Below are 17271 nucleotides of genomic sequence, written 5' to 3'. Positions count from 1 at the left end.
GGATTGCTTCGCCACTTCGCGTAGGATTTTTAAAACTAGGCTTAGCAGTACTGGACTGCAGCTAAGCCCCGAGTGGAGGGTTGCTGCCACTCGATAGGATTTTACAAACTTAGGCGAGTACTGGACTGCAGCTAAGCCCCCGAGTGGGGAGGCTGGGCTCACCACTCGGTAGGATTTACAACTTAGGCGAGTACTGGACTGCAGCTAAGCCCCCGAGTGGGAGGTTGCTCACCACTCGGTAGGATTTTACAAACTTAGGCGAGTACTGGACTGCAGCTAAGCCCCGAGTGGGAGGTTGCTCACCACTCGGTAGGATTTTACAAACTTAGGCGAGTACTGGACTGCAGCTAAGCCCCGAGTGGGAGGTTGCTCACCACTCGGTAGGATTTTACAAACTTAGGCGAGTACTGGACTGCAGCTAAGCCCCGAGTGGGAGGTTGCTCACCACTCGGTAGGATTTTACAAACTTAGGCGAGTACTGGACTGCAGCTAAGCCCCGAGTGGAGGTGCTCACCACTCGGTAGGATTTTACAAACTTAGGCGAGTACTGGACTGCAGCTAAGCCCCCGAGTGGGAGGTTGCTCACCACTCGGTAGGATTTTACAAACTTAGGCGAGTACTGGACTGCAGCTAAGCCCCCGAGTGGGAGGTTGCTCACCACTCGGTAGGATTTTACAAACTTAGGCGAGTACTGGACTGCAGCTAAGCCCCGAGTGGGAGTATGGCTCACCACTCGGTAGGATTTTACAAACTTAGGCGAGTACTGGACTGCAGCTAAGCCCCCGAGTGGGAGGCTTGCTCACCACTCAGTAGGATTTTACAAACTTAGGCGAAACAGATTCGCAGCTAAGCCCCTGAGTGAGAGGCTTGCTCGCCACTCGGTAGGATTTTTTTCGAACTTAGGTGAAACGAATTCGCGGCTAAGTCACCCACTGGGGGTTTTCAGACGTAAACAAAAGCAACAACAATCGTGCCAGAGGACTGTAAAGCTCTTGTCTTTGATAAACAAATTACAATTGTATTTCTTATTACATTTTATTCGAATGAATACTTAAGTATAAAAGGGGCGGAGCAGCTCCGCGTTCCAAGCCCGTGGCTCGTCCTTCTTATGTTCGACACTGTAAAGGTGGCATGCTCCATTGTGGAGCACTCTGGTGACAATGAAGGGACCTTCCCAAGCTAGGGCGAGCTTGTGTGGTTTCTGCTGATCCACTCAAAGAACCAAGTCTCCCTCTTGAAAGGCTCGACCCTTCACATGTCTAGCATGGAATCGACGCAAGTCTTGTTGATAAATGGTCGACCGGATCAAGGCCATCTCTCTTTCCTCCTCTAGGAGGTCGACTGCGTCTTGCCGAGCTTATTCTGCTTCATCTTCAGAGAAGAGCTCAACTCGTGGAGCATTATGAAGCAAGTCACTCGGCAGAACAGCTTCAGCTCCATAGACCAAAAAGAATGGAGTTCGGCCAGTCGACCGATTAGGAGTTGTCCTCAATCCCCAAAGAACTGATGGAAGTTCATCAACCCAGGCGCCCGCTGCGTGCTTGAGATCTCGCATTAGTCGGGGTTTCAGTCCTTTGAGAATCAGGCCATTTGCCCTTTCTGCTTGTCCATTCGACTAGGGATGGGCGACTGAAGCATAGTCGACTCGTGTGCCTTGTGAGGCGCGGAAGTTTCTAAACTCATCAGAATCGAAGTTTGATCCATTGTCAGTGATGATGCTGTGCGGAACCCCATATCTGAAAATCAACTCTCTGATGAAGCTGACAACAGTACTAGCTTCAAGATTCTTAATAGGCTTGGCTTCGATCCATTTGGTAAACTTGTCGACTGCTACAAGCACATGAGTGAAGCCGCTCCTACCAGTCCTCAGTGGACCAACCATGTCCAATCCCCAAACAGCAAAGGGCCAGACGAGTGGGATGGTCTTCAGGGCTGATGCAGGTTTGTGCGACATATTGGAGTAGAACTGGCAGCCTTCACATCTGTCGACTATATCTTTCGCCATTTCATTTGCTCGTGGCCAATAAAATCCAGCTCGGTATGCTTTAGCCACAATGGTCCGAGAGGACGCATGGTGACCACAGGTCCCCGAATGGATGTCGTGGAGGATCACTCGGCCTTCTTCTGGTGTTATACATTTCTGGCTGACCCCAGTTGCACTTTCTCTTAACAGTTGACCCCTTATTACAGTAAAGGCCTTGGATCGACGGACGATCTGTCGAGCCTCTCCTTCATCCTCGGGGAGCTCTTTCCTAAGGATATATGCAATGTATGGCATTGTCCAGTCGGGAGTGATGACCAACACCTCCGTGACCAAGTCGACCACGGCTGGGACCTCGACTTCAGTCAGATCTGTGGCACTCTTAGGCTGCGGGGGCTCTTCATTGAAGGGATCTTCTTGAACTGAAGGTGCGTGAATATGCTCCAGGAACACATTACTGGGAATGGCTTCTCTCTTGGAGCCAATCTTTTCTAAATCATCTGCTGCTTGATTTTTCAGTCGGGGTATATGATGGAGCTCTAACCCCTCAAACTTCTTTTCCAACTTCCTCACCGCGTTGCAGTAACCAGTCATGGTTGGACTTCTCACATCCCACTCCTTCATCACTTGATTGACTACCAAATCTGAGTCGCCATAGACCATGAGGCGACGGACGCCGGGTGAGATGGCCATACGCAACCCATACATGAGTGCTTCATATTCTGCTTCGTTATTGGAGGAATCAAAGTGAATCTGGAGGACATATCTGAGCTTGTCTCCTCGGGGGGATACCAGTACCACCCCAGCACCGGAACCATTCAGCATCTTGGAACCATCAAAGAACATGGTCTAGTGCTCCGAGTGAACTTGAGTCGGCAGTTGTTGTTCAATCCACTCGGCAAGGAAATCTTCTATTGCTTGGGATTTAATAGCTTTCTTTGCCTCAAACTTGATATCTAAGGGAAGGAGTTAAATCGCTCACTTTGCCACTCGACCAGTTGCATCTCTATTGTTCAGAATCTCTGATAATGGAGCGTCGCTGACGACTGTAATGGAGTGATCCGAGAAGTAATGTGCAACCTTCTTCGTGGTCATATAGATCCCATAAACAAGCTTCTGATAATGTGGATATCTTTGCTTCGATGGAGTCAAAACCTCAGAGACATAGTATACTGGGCGCTGAACTTTGTAAGCCTTTTCTTCTTCTTCCCGCTCGACCGTAAGTATTGTATTGATGACTTATCTAGTGGCTGCAATGTAAAGCAGTAAAGGCTCTTTGCTGATTGGAGCAGCAAGCATCGGCTGGGTGGAAAGCAGGGCTTTAAGCTCTGCAAATGCTACATCAGCTTCAGGAGTCCACTCGAACTTGTCTGACTTCTTCATCAGTCGATAAAGAGGCAGTGCCTTTTCACCGAGGCGAGAAATGAATCAACTTAGGGCGGCCAAACAACCAGTAAGCTTCTGGACATTGTGCACACGCACAGGGCGTTTCATCCGGAGTATGGCACCCACTTTCTCTGGGTTAGCGTCGATCCCTCGTTCGGAAACGAGAAAATTGAGTAATTTTCCGCCTGGAACTCCAAACATGCACTTCGATGGATTAAGCTTGATATCATACCTTCTGAGGTTGGCAAAGGTTTCAGCAAGGTCAGTCAGTAGGTCGGAACCTTTACGTGACTTGACCAAAATGTCATCCATGTATGCTTCCACATTCCGACTGATCTGGGTGAGCAAGCACTTCTGAATCATCTACATGAATGTGGCTCCAACGTTCTTCAAACCGAATGGCATAGTGACATAACAGAAGCACCCGAACGGGGTGATGAAAGCTGTTTTTATCTCATCGGGTCCGTACAGACGGATCTGATGATACCCGGAATAAGCGTCCAAAAAGGACAAACACTCACACCCCGCAGTCGAGTCGACTATTTGGTCGATGCGAGGGAGAGGAAAATGATCTTTCGGGCAGGCCCGATTGATATGTTTGAAGTCAATGCACATGTGAAGTGAGTCGTCTTTCTTTGGGACCATGACAACATTAGCTAACCACTCGGAGCAGTAAATCTCTCGGATAAACTCAGTTGCCAGGAGCCGAGCCACTTCTTCACCGATTGCCTTCCTCTTCTGTACGGCGGACCATCGAAGATGTTCTTTGACTGGTTTCACTTTTGGGTCTACTCGCAAACGATGCTCAGCCAGTCCCCTGGGAACACCTGGCATGCCAGAAGGTTTCCATGCAAAGATGTCCCAGTTCTCACAGAGGAACTCGATGAGCGCTTCTTCCTATTTGGAGTCGGGTGTTGTTGAAATGTGAGTCGGAGCAGCATTGGGGTCCATCGGGTGAATGTGAGTCGACTTTGTTTCGCCAGACGACTGGAATGCTGAATCCGTGGCAGGCTTCTTAGCTCGCAACAAATCACTCGGATCTGCATTTTTTTGATATTCCTGCAATTCCACTACTGCCATCTGTGCGTCGGCGATCTTTGAGCCCTTCTGGAAGCACTCTTCTGCTTTCTTTCGATTGACAGTGATAGTGATCACCCCTTTGGGACCAGGCATCTTCAATTTGAGGTACACGTAACATGGTCGAGCCATAAAACGTGCATAAGCTGGCCTGCCCAAAATAGCATGATAAGCACTCTGGAAATCTACGACTTCAAATGTCAACTTTCTTTGCAGTAATTCTTGGAATCACCGAACACTACATCAGGGGTGATCTGGCCGAGTGACGCTTCCTTCTTGCTAGGGATGACTCCATGGAAACTCATATTGCTTTCACTGAGTCTGGACATCGGAATGCCCATTCCTTTCAACGTCTCTGCATACAGTATATTCAGGCCACTGCCACCATCCATCAGAACCTTAGTCAATCGATTACCTTCGACTACTGGGTCGACCACCAGCGCTGGGTGATTGGACTGGTCGAATGTGATGGCAGTCTGAGACCACTTCAAATAACTGGGTGTCACCGGAGCAACCATGTTCACTTCTCTATTGATGACATACTCTCAACATCAGCAAAAATCATCAGAGTGGAATTGACGTGCGGGTAACCATCATCGTCCTCTCCCCATCCTCAACTTTGTCTGTTTCTTTCTCCTTTTCCTTGGGCTGCTTCTCTCGGAATTGCTGGATTAGGAGTCGACACTGTCGAGTGGTATGCTTTGGGTAGATGAAATTACCCTCTTCATCTTTCTTGGTGTGAATGTGGCATGGTAAATCCAGCACATCATTTCCATCCTGATCTTTTACTTTCTTGGGGTTCCATGGTCCTTTGGGTTTCCCCTTGAACTTCCTTTGAGTCACGGCTAAGGCTTCACCAGGAGCGGCTGGCTCGGCTTTGCGCTTCTGCTTCCGACTGGAGTTTCCTCCCTCGGTTTCGTCGGCGACTGTTTTGTGTTTGCCACTCCGGAGTCGGTCTTCTTCTTCACCATTGGCGTACTTGGTGGAAATCTCCATCATCCGAGTCAGAGTCATATCTTCTGTCCGACCGAATTTCTGATTCAACTCCCGATACTTAACGCCTTCTTTGAAGGCACAAATTGCTTGGTGATCTGACACATTCTCCACCGTGTGGTGCAACGTGATCCATCTCTGGATATAATCCCTCAAAGTTTCCTTCGGTTTTTGAACACAACACTGTAATTCTGTCAACCCTGCTGGCCGCTTGCAAGTACCTTCAAACGTTCTGACAAATACTCGAGCAAGACCTTCCCAAGTATAAATACTACCAGGAGCTAACTGATTCAGCCACGCCCTGGCCGAGCCCTCTAGCATCAAAGGAAGGTGCTTCATGGCCACTTCATCGTTGCCGCCACCGATCTGTACAGCCACTCGGTAATCTTCAAGCCAAGTGTCAGGCTTGGACTCACCAGTGAACTTACTAACTCCAGTCGCCAACCTGAGGTTGGGAGGAATCACCGCAGCCCTGATGGCTCTGCTGAAGCACTCTGGGCCTGAGACATGCATTCTACTGCTGGTTGAAAAATCTCTGTCAGGGCCTTCTCTGTGAGCTCTGTTTCTGTCGACCAGACCCTGAACGAGAATAGATCTCGCATCAAAGCCTGGTTCCCTGGGGTCGACTGGAATCCTTCGCCCACCACTGTGAGGGCGTCTGTCATCCTGCTGCCGAGGCACATATGATCCACTCCTTGGGGGAGGCATGGGCCCTCGACGACGATCATCGTGATCGAGTTGGTGATCATATTGCTCATGGTTTTTGTACTGATCTCGTCGGTCTCCACGTCCCTCACGCCTCGGGGGCGATCTCGGGCTGTGAGCCGACTGGACTGTGTCCGCAACTACGGATCTGCTGTGAATCCTATTCCGTGACTGAGATACTACTGTATTCTGCTCTCCCGTGGCTCGGAAAAAAACCCGGATCTGCACCAAACCTCGACCAGCTTCTGATTGGGAAGGTTGAATTGACTCCGCTATTTGGGCCGCAGCTGCAAGATTCTGGATTGGAGTTCGGTATACCTGATTCGGAGGTGGAAAAAGTTGACATCGACTCAATTCGGGAGCACGCTGCCGAGCACGCTCGTCGAGTGCGCGTTGGAGGTTCTCTAGTCGAGTGCGCTCAGCCAAGTTGGCCAGGCGCGCCTCCTCCAAGGCCTGGGCCTCAGTGGTTTCTCCAACGATAGGAGTGTGAAGTGCATCCATGTTCCGGTGGCGAAGTTCCTCCCTCCTCTATGAAGAGAGGGGTTCGGGTCGGTACTCTTCGTGGACACGCGACGAATCGCCGTCACCATCACCTCCGTCTTCACGGGTGAAGCCAGGAGGACTACGTCGTCCATTGACCATCAAAACTTCTGCCGCGGGGTCGCTGCTGTCACACTCGGATGCGGTCTCTACGGAGCCAGTCGACAGGTCGAACGGGCCGTAGAGAGTTTCGTCGGGCTCGATTGCCGTGACCTGGGGAGTGGCCGATTGGCGAGCCACCGCGTGCCTCACCCACCGCTGAAGCCTCGACCGACCGAAACGTTTGCCCCGGCGAGCTGCAGGGAGGGAGGTCGGTACGGGAGCCTACCGATACTGAGTCGACGGCTGCCGCAGGAGGACGTCACGGACGCATGCGCGAAAGTGCGTTGCCCCGCGGACAGGGAGCGCCTCGAGGTCGAGTGGCGCTTCCTGGAGCCAAGCAGAGTCGTCGGCGATGAATACGAGCGCACCGAGACGGATCTCGTGGCCCTTGGCCAAACCTCCGCCTGAAACCATGTTGAAGGGGATCGGAAAAATCACAACTTCTCCAACAATTCGCTAAGACACCGGCCCCATGGTGGGCGCCAACTATCGTGGTTCTAAGTCTGACAGTAGAATGGGGGGTAGGGATGTAGAGGCAAGATCCTATCTATGGAGGAGTTGTTCATACGAGTTTTACGAGTTCAGGCCCTTCTCAGAGGAAGTAACAACCCTACGTCTCGGAGCCAGGAGGTGGTCGACTGGATTATATGCGTGTGTGTTACAGGGGGTGCGAACCCTTGTCCCTGAGAAGGGGGGTGGCTTATATAGAGTTCGCCAAACCCCTCCCGCCCTCAGTTACAAAGGGTTTAAGGTGCATAAAGATGGAGACGTTACTGGTAATGCCTGCCATAAAGATACATAATGACCCATAAAGCTATGACTTAATTCCCAACCGTTGCAGAGTGCAATGGCTCTAGATCTTCTGGTAGTCGAGTGATTGTCCATACGGTCGAGTGTCTTCAAGACTGTCTAGTGGAACCTAGCTTTATGGTCGAGTGAATGATGATTTTTCTTCGAATGCTCCTGGTTCCTTTAGAGATGTCCTTGGGGAGGGTATGTTGGATAGATCCATGACCCTACCCTAGGTACATAGCTTCATCATAGTCTAGAGTTTTAGGTGGAAGTTTAACTTAACAGTCTCCACTACAGTACCGGTATATAAAACAGTGTTTTGGAACCAAAGGCAAATTTTGCGTGCCTTTGGGATCTGGTGGGGAATTGCTGGAATTTTGTCTATTTTGGGCCTAGCCCATTAGCAGTTTCAGAAAAATTCTAATAAATCCTAGATGCCCACGCACCCATTCGTGCAAGGTAAGAGGTAGAACTAAAGTTTAGCCCCACATTGCTAGTTTAGAGGGAGTTGGACCTCTTTATAAGGGAGGCTCTTTCTCCACATGTATGAGGATGAGAACAAGAGAGACATCCATGCACACTCCTCCGACGACCGCCTCGCCACGCCACGCCACGTCACGACGTGCCGCGGGTTGTGGGAATGAGCCGAGCCGATGTCTAAATTTTTATTACGCACGACGGGTATACGAAAGGTCACGCGGAAGCTGAAACGTTTTGCTGTAGTGGAGATTGGATACGAACGACACACCTCTTCGCCTGCTGCCTATTCGTTTCGTCTCCCTCGTTCCCTTCAGCTCCTGGCGCAGCCTCTCGCCTCCTTCTCTTGCGCCTATAAAAGGGAGATCGCTCCTCTCAGAGATACGCACGAGAAGATCCTTTTCCTCTCACCACAAAGTTCCTGAGCACTGGGCTGCTGCTATGATCTTTCCCATCCCGGCTTGCGGCGTCCACTGCAGGTCGGGACAGTAGGCCTCCGAAACTCCACCTCTTTGAGTTCTGTATGGGAGAAGGGTGATAAGGTTTTTGGGGAGCGCTCAGCACGACTACTGACTTCTTTGTCACGGACGCCCCGGACTCCGACGACTACTTCCCCGACGTCGACAACCTCCTCGACGACATGGCTGGCGAGGACACCGACCCCAAGTCCGGCGCTTCTGCTGCTGCTGTCCCGTACATGTTCTTTCTCTTTCTATTAGAGGCCCTGCTACAGTTCCTTCTTATAATGTTTGCCCTAGATATGTTAGACTCTGTTTCATATACGCAACTTGCTATACTATCTGCTTTAGATGTGTTTAGTTACAGTTTATATATGAAGATGTTGTTTACCTTTTCTTTGTCAAATTGCATGACTTGTTTTATCACTGCTATCCTAGTCGTGCTTTATCTAGTATTTCTGTTAATAAAATCATTCGATAAATTGCTCATATTTCCAACACTTCCCCCGTCTCAAATTATTTGTCGCAGAAATAAATGTATTTTGACATATTTTGAATTTTACATACATTGAGTTCATCTATTTTTAAGACGAGTAATTGGGGACCGAGGTCGAGACTGAGGGAGCATCTCCGACGTCGCTGGATTGCTCCACCTGAAACTTGCTCCCGGCTGCAAGCTCCGGGTGCCGACACAAAGGTCCATGCAGAGGGCGGCCATCCATGTCATTTTTGGGATAACCCCGTCACGTCGTCTCCCCATCAGCCGGAGCCCCAAAATTTCGACAGAATCATCACCTCCGCGAACGAATCCACAGCGATTTCAGCGTGGACGAAAGAGAAAGCTGGCCTTTCAGCGCCCGGCACGTCGCCTTTCTCCGCCTCCTGCGCGCCTCCCCTTCCCTCTTTACCACCACTACTACTCCTACTACTGCGCATACACTCCTCCAACGACCCACCACCTCTCACTCGTCGCAACTCCCGAGCCGCGCAGCACGAGAGCCCACAGGCAGCTCCTTGGTCGGGTACCCCGTGACTCGATCCGCCTCCTCCGGGCGCTCCTCGTCCTTCCTTCTCCTTCCTCTTTGTCTCATCCCCGGACGCGCGAAGATCTACCACCCCTCAAGGCCCCGACGACGACGCCATTCCGGTGAGATTTCTCGCACCTTTTCTTGTTCTTTCATGGCAGCATTTCCCCTGCTTCGATCTCCGGCTCTTGTCCCTCTTCCTCCCGCCGTTACCGGACCGTGATCCGGCCATGTTTAGATCTGCGCTGCCGTTCATGCGCGCCGCCGTTTACTCTTTTTACTGCAGCGACCGCGAGATTCCGTGCCTCCGCATTCCGCAGATCAAAAGCCGAAAGCGCGTGGCACCCCCTGCCGGCTCCATGATGATTTCCCGCTTTCCCTCGGTTTTCTCTGCAAGAAAGTCTGCGTTTCGATGTGACAGTAAAGGGCGCCATTGATGGCGGTAAAGGACGCCATTGATGCGCCTGCAGCACCGTTTCCAATCGATCGTGGTAAAATGCGCCTGCGAGGGGCTAAAGGCGTCGTTTTCGGGTGGGTGATGGGGGATTGGGAGCCGCTTTTCTTTCCTCTCCTTTTCTGATGGGAAAGAAAGAAAGAAAGAGGGCACCGCTCTTTGCGGATCCCTAACAAATCTTGTTTATTCCCGAGTGGGGAGTGCTACATCTGCATCCATAGTGTTGCATGATTACAGTTACTGGGCGGTTGGACAGGTTCAGTGGCCTCGCCAGTGCCATATATAGGACTAGGATAGGAGGGGCGACATGAACTCTCAAGTGATAACTTTGTTAAGTCCAGTTGTGGCTTGTGACAGGACTCACTTCTCTCTCACTTTGGTGGGAAGGTTGATGGATCTGAGTGGTGAGTGTGGAGGTTCTTTCTTGATCTTGCTTGGGAGTGATGGTTGACTGTTGGTGATCTTTTGCTCTTTGAGTTGATGGCTCATGTAGTCATGCAATTATTGCCTGCATGTATCTATCTTTGGTTTATAAGATTTTTCTTGCTCCTTTTGCAGATTTGGAATGCACTTCAGTGGTCCATCCAAGCTCAAACCCTTGATTGACCAGTAGTATTGCAATCTGGGGTTCAGGTTTCAGTTGTCAGAGCAATGACTTCCAAGACAATGCCCCAAACCATCCCAACAATCCCCAACACTGAAGAAAAGAAGCAGTGTTCTCAGAATGATTCCTCTCTGGATCTCACCAGTTCGAGTAAACCCAGTACAGGCTTGCCAAGAAAATTGCCCGAATCGGCTATCCCGAGCAGTCCAAACAAAGAAGTCCAGTCCAATGACCAGAAACCATCTCACAAGCTACATGAGTCCGTTGATGTTACATCCAGCAAGGTTCCTGCAGATGATGAGAAGGATACAGTGGAAAATGGAAACACAGATGGAAACGTGAAATCAGACTCGACGGTAGATAAGGATCATGGTGCAGCTAGTGCAAGTGGAAGTGCCAGGTTGACAGGAAGGTCTGAGACTGGAGAAAGAGGTATTAGTAGCCGATGCAGGCCGAGCACAGGCAGTGATGTCAGCGAGGAAAGCGCGTGCAGCAGTTTTAGTAGCACCAGCAAGCCTCACAAGGCAAATGATTCACGGTGGGAGGCAATCCAGATGATCAGGACTAGAGATGGGATTCTTGGCCTCAGCCATTTTAAGCTATTGAAGAAGCTAGGTTGTGGTGACATCGGCAGTGTGTATCTTTCAGAGTTGACTGGAACCAAGAGCTATTTTGCAATGAAGGTTATGGACAAGGCATCACTCACAGGCCGTAAGAAGTTGCTTCGAGCCCAGACTGAGAAGGAAATCTTACAGTGCTTGGATCATCCTTTTCTTCCAACACTGTACACACACTTTGAGACTGACAAGTTCTCATGTCTGGTTATGGAGTTTTGCCCTGGGGGAGACTTGCATACACTTCGACAGAAACAGCGTGGCAAGTATTTTCCAGAACAAGCTGTCAAGTATGTCTGATCCATCTTTTACGCTGTACATAATATACTTTACTGTCTTCTTGACTTTTAGGATTCAGCATTTTCTTAGTATTTTAAACAATAGCGTTCATCCGATTCTGTGTGTTCCCATGTATCGTGGCAACAAAGCCAAGAATAGCGGAAAGTTACTATCTGTTTCAAGTTAGCTGAATGTATGAAAAATTGCCTGTAATGTGCTAATTGGCCAGATATCGTATGATCTTGTGGAAATTGTCAACGAGAAAGCAACATTTGCAAATTTAATTTGCTGCTAAAAAAACCCATCTACTTTGCTTCAGATTACATCCATGCAGCAGAACTAAACATGCATCAAATTAAATGAAGCAAATACAACATATAGCGACATAAATATCCCAGTAATATTGTTGTGAATACCTTTTTTAGTATTTCTTACAAGTTATTTCTACTAAATAAAAACTGCTGCACACTGATTCGATATTGCATTTCTTCTTAATCACAGATTCTATGTAGCAGAAATCCTCCTTGCTATGGAGTACTTGCACATGCTCGGTATCATATATCGTGATCTGAAGCCTGAAAACATTCTTGTCCGTGATGACGGGCACATCATGCTATCCGACTTCGACCTCTCCCTTCGCTGTACAGTTAGCCCGACTTTAATCAGGTCATCCAATCCCGAAACAGAAGCACTTCGGAAGAGCAGCCAAGCCTACTGTGTTCAACCAGCTTGTGCAGAGCCATCCTGCATGATACAGCCATCGTGCACAGCTCCCACAACATGCTTTGGCCCTCGGTTCTTCTCGAAGTCGAAGAAAGATCGAAAGCCAAAGCCTGAAGTTGTCAACCAGGTCCGTCCATGGCCCGAGCTCATGGCAGAACCTAGTGATGCGCGATCAATGTCATTTGTTGGCACACATGAGTATTTGGCCCCTGAGATTATCAAAGGTGAGGGCCACGGCAGTGCTGTTGACTGGTGGACCTTTGGTATATTCTTATACGAGCTTCTGTTCGGCAAAACACCTTTCAAAGGTTCAGGTAACCGAGCGACTCTGTTCAATGTCATCGGTCAGCCGTTGCGTTTCCCAGAATACCCATTTGTGAGCTTCTCAGCAAGAGATTTAATAAGGGGCCTACTTGTTAAGGAGCCCCAACAACGATTGGGTTGTAAGCGTGGCGCCACCGAGATAAAACAGCATCCATTTTTTGAGGGTGTGAATTGGGCGTTGATACGCTGTGCGAGCCCTCCAGAGGTTCCGAAGCCTGTTGAGATTGAGAGGCAGACTACAAAGCTGCCAGTGTCAACATCTGAGGCTAGTGCAGCACCTACTGGTGCATCCCAGAAAGGCTCGGATAACTATTTAGAGTTTGATTTCTTTTAGTGAACAGAATGTTCTTTTTTTTCCCATTTGTTTTGCATAATTAGAGGTTGTAGGCTTTCCGCATGTATGTGTCTGACAGATGAGTCGTATGTAGATTTTTGTGTCTGTCAACCTATTTCCTGTTTTGTAGTGAACGAATGGAAGTTTCAAATTTATATTCCTCCATAAGTTTTGAAGTCGCTAATCTTTGTGAGTTGAAATCTTCGTGCAGTGTGCAGAATTAAGCTCAGTTTTGTACAGCGTATGCTGTCGTAAAAAAAGTTATTACTGTCAGCAAGCCTTGTTTTGTTGGGGACTATGCGGTGTTTTTACCTGCTTGGTCATTGCTGTTGCTCACACTGATGGCTGCATCATTGTGTGCACGATCTGAATCACATTCAGGCGACAAGTCTTGCTGAAATAGTGTTTGATTGAAGTAGGGTAATCATGTGCATGTCAACTTGCACTAAGGCACTGATGACGTTATTTAACTTTTTATAAGTTGCTGAGCTCACTGATTTGTCCTAATATAGCACAGATGCTCCCTATCAACAATTATGCTACTAAATGATTGGCTACAACTTCTACCTAACCATCTTCTCTGTCCAGTTATGCACGTTCTGCAAAATGTTTATGAAGTCTTAGGCCACAGGTGCATCTATATCATCTGTATGTTTCCAAATGCAAATGCATTTTTTCATGTAGCTCCATAACCACTACAATTAAGTACAAGGCTTCATTACAAAATAAATAAAATAAAATAAGAAAGAACCCCACAGAGATACGCTGAAAAGCTCCATGTACGGTAAATCATCTCATTTGTACATCATGGATCGAGAAGTTTAAAATTCAAAATATGACAAAACTTTTAATCACAAACTTTTTGCTACCTGAAGATGGCGCATACAGCATTCCAGCTGTGAAAGTGACTGAAACAGCAATCAGGATGACAGGCACCTGAGAAACTTGGGAATCTTCCTTCTTTCTTTGGTTTTGCTATCATTTTTGCCATCAACTGCCTCTATGCTATCGCTATTTGGCGTAGATGATGGCGGTGTCGGGGTGCGAGATCTGCTGTTGTTATTTACAGGGGAAGGTGAAAATGGTGGCGTCGGATCAGCAGCCGTCGCCACTGCAACTTCTTTGTCATCACAGACAATCTTGACTTTGCAGTAGAGAGGTGCATTCTTCTGTATCTGTCCTGCTATTGTGTTCCCTTTCTTCAACTTCCTGTGTCCATTCAAAATTAAGTACACATATTATTTTCCAAATTGAAGAAAATAGTTGAAATCCTGCTGATTTTCATCCTTCATGGTATATTAGACCTCACCGCAAGTTGGATTTTGCAACCCCGAGTACTAGCTGCTTTATATTCAGAACAGGGATAAGTTCAGCGACGGCATCGGCGATTTGATCACTCTCGATGAGGTACACATCGACGTTAACCTGAACATAATTTGCAAGAATGGAATTTTACTAGTATGAAATTTGGCGTCCAGATGCTGCTAGCTCAAAGCGCGGCAGGAAGCAAAAAAGAATTTGCAAAGAACTGATGCAGCCAGTTTACCTGAAAGTTGCGACAGTGCTCCAGAAATTTTTGCAGCATCTCTCTCCTCTTGGATCTCTCTTGGTTCATGTAAGTTTCTACTTGCTCTGGGGTTGCTTGTCTCTTAGGCATCATTCCTACTATTTCAGAAAATTGTTGCCACATGTGTCAGATTCCTCACAACATAAAGACGCCTTTTAACTAAATCTTTGTTGCTGTTCAGTAGTCAAATGATTACATTCAGAAAACTCTGATATTCAGGACATAACTATTAAACCACACGTAGAAAGAAAAAAAACTAACGCCAAAAAGAATTAAAAAAATCGACATATTTGTCTCTTGGACCTCGTGATATATAGATAAAAAGGTGTAATGGTTTACAAACAAATATGTGTATAAATAGCTGTTGAAAGCCTCTATCGGGTTATCGTGTATAAGAAGGATGAAGCTATATACGCCCTCAAAAAAAAAAGAGAAGATGAAGCTATATATCAAGAAAGGAATCTTATTGTTTTGGATTGTTCACACTTCAGTGGCAGGCTAACATCAGAGACTGGTATGCGCCCCACTCTCCCCGGCATAGGAACCTAACGCCTAAAGTTTGGCATCCTATATACTCCACATATCATTCAGCCTTGAGCTAAAAAGTTTGATCTGATAGCTGAGATTTTTTTTTTTCATAAAATGATTGTTGAGAATATATACTTGGAAAATGATACCTGGCACAAGCACTATGCCTTTTCTCTACAAGGTCTACCAAAAGCATTCATTCTCTCCCTTTTGTGGCTATCATTGGACATATACTTCGGCAAAAGAAAAAAATGGAGATGTAAGATGAGAACCCTAATCTCCTTTTAAGCAAAAACCTGATAGCTATCAGCATCAAATTAACCAAGTAACTGTTCTTGGGAAAACACCATGTCCACCTAGTCAGTATAATTAACACTGAAAAGTGTGAGTCCGAACAGATCAGTCCATGAAAACCTAGGTCAGCATCAACAACAGTTTAGAACTTCCTCGATTGCAGCTCCGCGACGGGCCGACTTTTTCAATCGTTATTCTTCACGGCAGCTCCAAAACCCCTAACAGCCAGGTGTGGTGGACTGGCGGTGCCGCCTTTGAAAGTTCCAATCATACAATTCCAAATCCTCTAGAGACCAGTCCAAGATCATGACCTTGTTTGCAACCACCCCTTGCCAGCCAATCCCTTGTCTATGTGAACGTTGCTGGGACCCATTGGCCATTGGTGGTCGATCCAAGACCAGACTTGTTTCTACTGTGTTCTTACCAACTGTTTTGGAATGTTAGCCGTCGATCTTAACGTGACACTTTGATTACCAGTAACTTTTTAACTTTTACTCCCTCCGTAAAAAAATATAAGAGCGTTTAGATCATCACTATTTGTACATTCATGTTGCAAAATCGTTAGTGTTCTGATTGTTACTTCATGGAGGCAACTAGTAATAAGGTAGCTTCATCGATCTCGCAATGCTAAGGTGAACATGTTTGATTCAGGAGGTAGGAAAGGGGGAGAAGAGGGTTGCTTGATTACATGGGGTGGGGATGGTGGCGACGACGGGGAAGACGTGCACGAGGTAGACGAAGCTCCGCGGCCTCGCGAGCTGCGTCAGCGCCCACGACAGCGCCGCCATGCTGGACCCACCCTTGCCCACCGCCACGTACACGTCGTCGGCGTCGGAGGTGGCCGCTGCCCCGGGAGGAGGGGGAGGAGGCGGTCCGGCCGTCCGGTCGTCCGGCTCCAGCTCCTCTATCTCCCACGTGCTGTCGCCGTTGTTGGTCGGGCGCAGGCCGGTGTCGTCGTCGACCGCGCCGCGATGATCGTCCCGGATGGCCTCGGCCATGCCTCGATCTTCTTGGCCGGTCGGCCTCCCTGACAGGACAGCAGTACTAGCTAGCTCGTGGTGGAGTATGGAGCTTGGGAATGGGATGGAGCAACGGAGACGAAGGGAGGAGGAGGGCTTTGTGTGCTCTGTTTCGTCTCAATGTGGCCAGCTGGAGGGGGTCGTGTGTGTATGTTCTAGTTTGACTTTTTCCTGAAGATTGCTATACTATTTTTTTCTTCTAATACTGGCATAATTTTTGTTATTTTCTAAACCTATGTGTAGAGATTAGGCGGTGGCATATTCTGATACCTTTTAATTTAGGAACAATTGTATTCGTGCCCCTAGTTGGGTCACGCTCGACTAATTTGCCCCTATTTTTTCAGCAATTACGGTTTTGCCCAACTCACTTCACTTGACATGTGTTTTTGCCCTTCTGGGGCGGTTCCGACCAATCACGGTTCGCCACGTGGCGACTGCTCATTGGTCAGAACCATCCCGGAAAGGCAAAAACACAAGGCGAGTGAAGTGAGCTGGACAAAACCGTAATTATTGAAAAAATAGGGGCAAATCAGTCGAGCGTGACCCAACTAGGGATACGAATACAAAAATCCCTTTAATTTACGAGTTGCTGCAGACTGATGCCCTTTGATAGGGCACAAACGTGTATGGTATGAAGAACAAGGTGGATGATCATGAATAGAAAAGGTCAAAAATCAACTAATCAATAAGAGCAACTTCAATGGACGACCCAAACGGACGGCATTTTTATGCGCTTTTTGTCTGTGTAGGTCGGTCCGACGAACACAAACGTCCGCTATCGCGTTTGGGCCGGCGCGAGCGCCCAACACCGGCCCGATCCATTTTTATCGGCGCGGAAATAAAAAACGTTTAAGCATTTCAAAAATAAAACAAGTATTTAATTAAACATAAAAGCCGGCCACAAAGCCCGACGATAGTCCATGTTACATTAATTAAACATCAAAAAATTGAAAACTAGACGATGGCGCGCTGCCCTAAGCGTTCTCGTCCTCCTC

General features: G+C 48.0%; 2 protein-coding genes across 3 annotated transcripts; one reads left to right on the top strand and one right to left on the bottom strand.

Moving 5' to 3' along the window:
• The first annotated feature begins 9274 nt into the window (after positions 1–9274).
• Positions 9275–13068, top strand: LOC123150247 (protein kinase G11A). 2 transcript variants are annotated; one of them, XM_044570079.1, is made up of 3 exons: positions 9275–9658; positions 10549–11498; positions 11989–13068. In XM_044570079.1, the coding sequence occupies exons 2-3, from the start codon at positions 10642–10644 to the stop codon at positions 12866–12868; spliced, it is 1737 nt and encodes a 578-aa protein (XP_044426014.1). In that variant the 5' UTR covers positions 9275–9658; positions 10549–10641; the 3' UTR covers positions 12869–13068. The 2 variants fall into 2 exon arrangements, with proteins under 2 accessions (XP_044426014.1, XP_044426015.1); XM_044570080.1 differs by lacking the exon at positions 9275–9658 and adding an exon at positions 10116–10394.
• Positions 13069–13519: 451 nt separating this feature from the next.
• On the bottom strand, positions 13520–16411 carry LOC123150248 (U-box domain-containing protein 35). The gene is made up of 4 exons (XM_044570082.1): positions 15946–16411; positions 14415–14533; positions 14178–14293; positions 13520–14077 (listed from the first exon to the last, which is right to left on the bottom strand). Exons 1-4 carry the CDS (start codon positions 16253–16255, stop codon positions 13789–13791), a joined length of 834 nt encoding a protein of 277 aa, XP_044426017.1. The 5' UTR covers positions 16256–16411; the 3' UTR covers positions 13520–13788.
• Between the last annotated feature and the right edge of the window lie 860 nt (positions 16412–17271).

This window comes from Triticum aestivum, chromosome 7A, assembly GCF_018294505.1.
Source record: "Triticum aestivum cultivar Chinese Spring chromosome 7A, IWGSC CS RefSeq v2.1, whole genome shotgun sequence".
Lineage (NCBI taxonomy): Eukaryota > Viridiplantae > Streptophyta > Magnoliopsida > Poales > Poaceae > Triticum > Triticum aestivum.
The sequence above is the reverse complement of the archived record's forward strand: the minus strand, read 5'-3'. Positions and strand labels throughout refer to the sequence as shown.

Coding starts and splice junctions, on each gene's coding strand:
- LOC123150248 (XM_044570082.1), bottom strand. CDS start 16,255: ATGGCCGAGGCCATCCGGGACGATCATCGCGGCGCGGTCGACGACGAC. Junction 14,294..14,414: donor AGCACTGTCGCAACTTTCAG/GTAAACTGGCTG, acceptor AATTATGTTCAG/GTTAACGTCGATGTGTACCT. Junction 14,078..14,177: donor GTTGCAAAATCCAACTTGCG/GTGAGGTCTAAT, acceptor GAATGGACACAG/GAAGTTGAAGAAAGGGAACA.
- LOC123150247 (XM_044570079.1), top strand. CDS start 10,642: ATGACTTCCAAGACAATGCCCCAAACCATCCCAACAATCCCCAACACT. Junction 11,499..11,988: donor TTTCCAGAACAAGCTGTCAA/GTATGTCTGATC, acceptor TCTTAATCACAG/ATTCTATGTAGCAGAAATCC.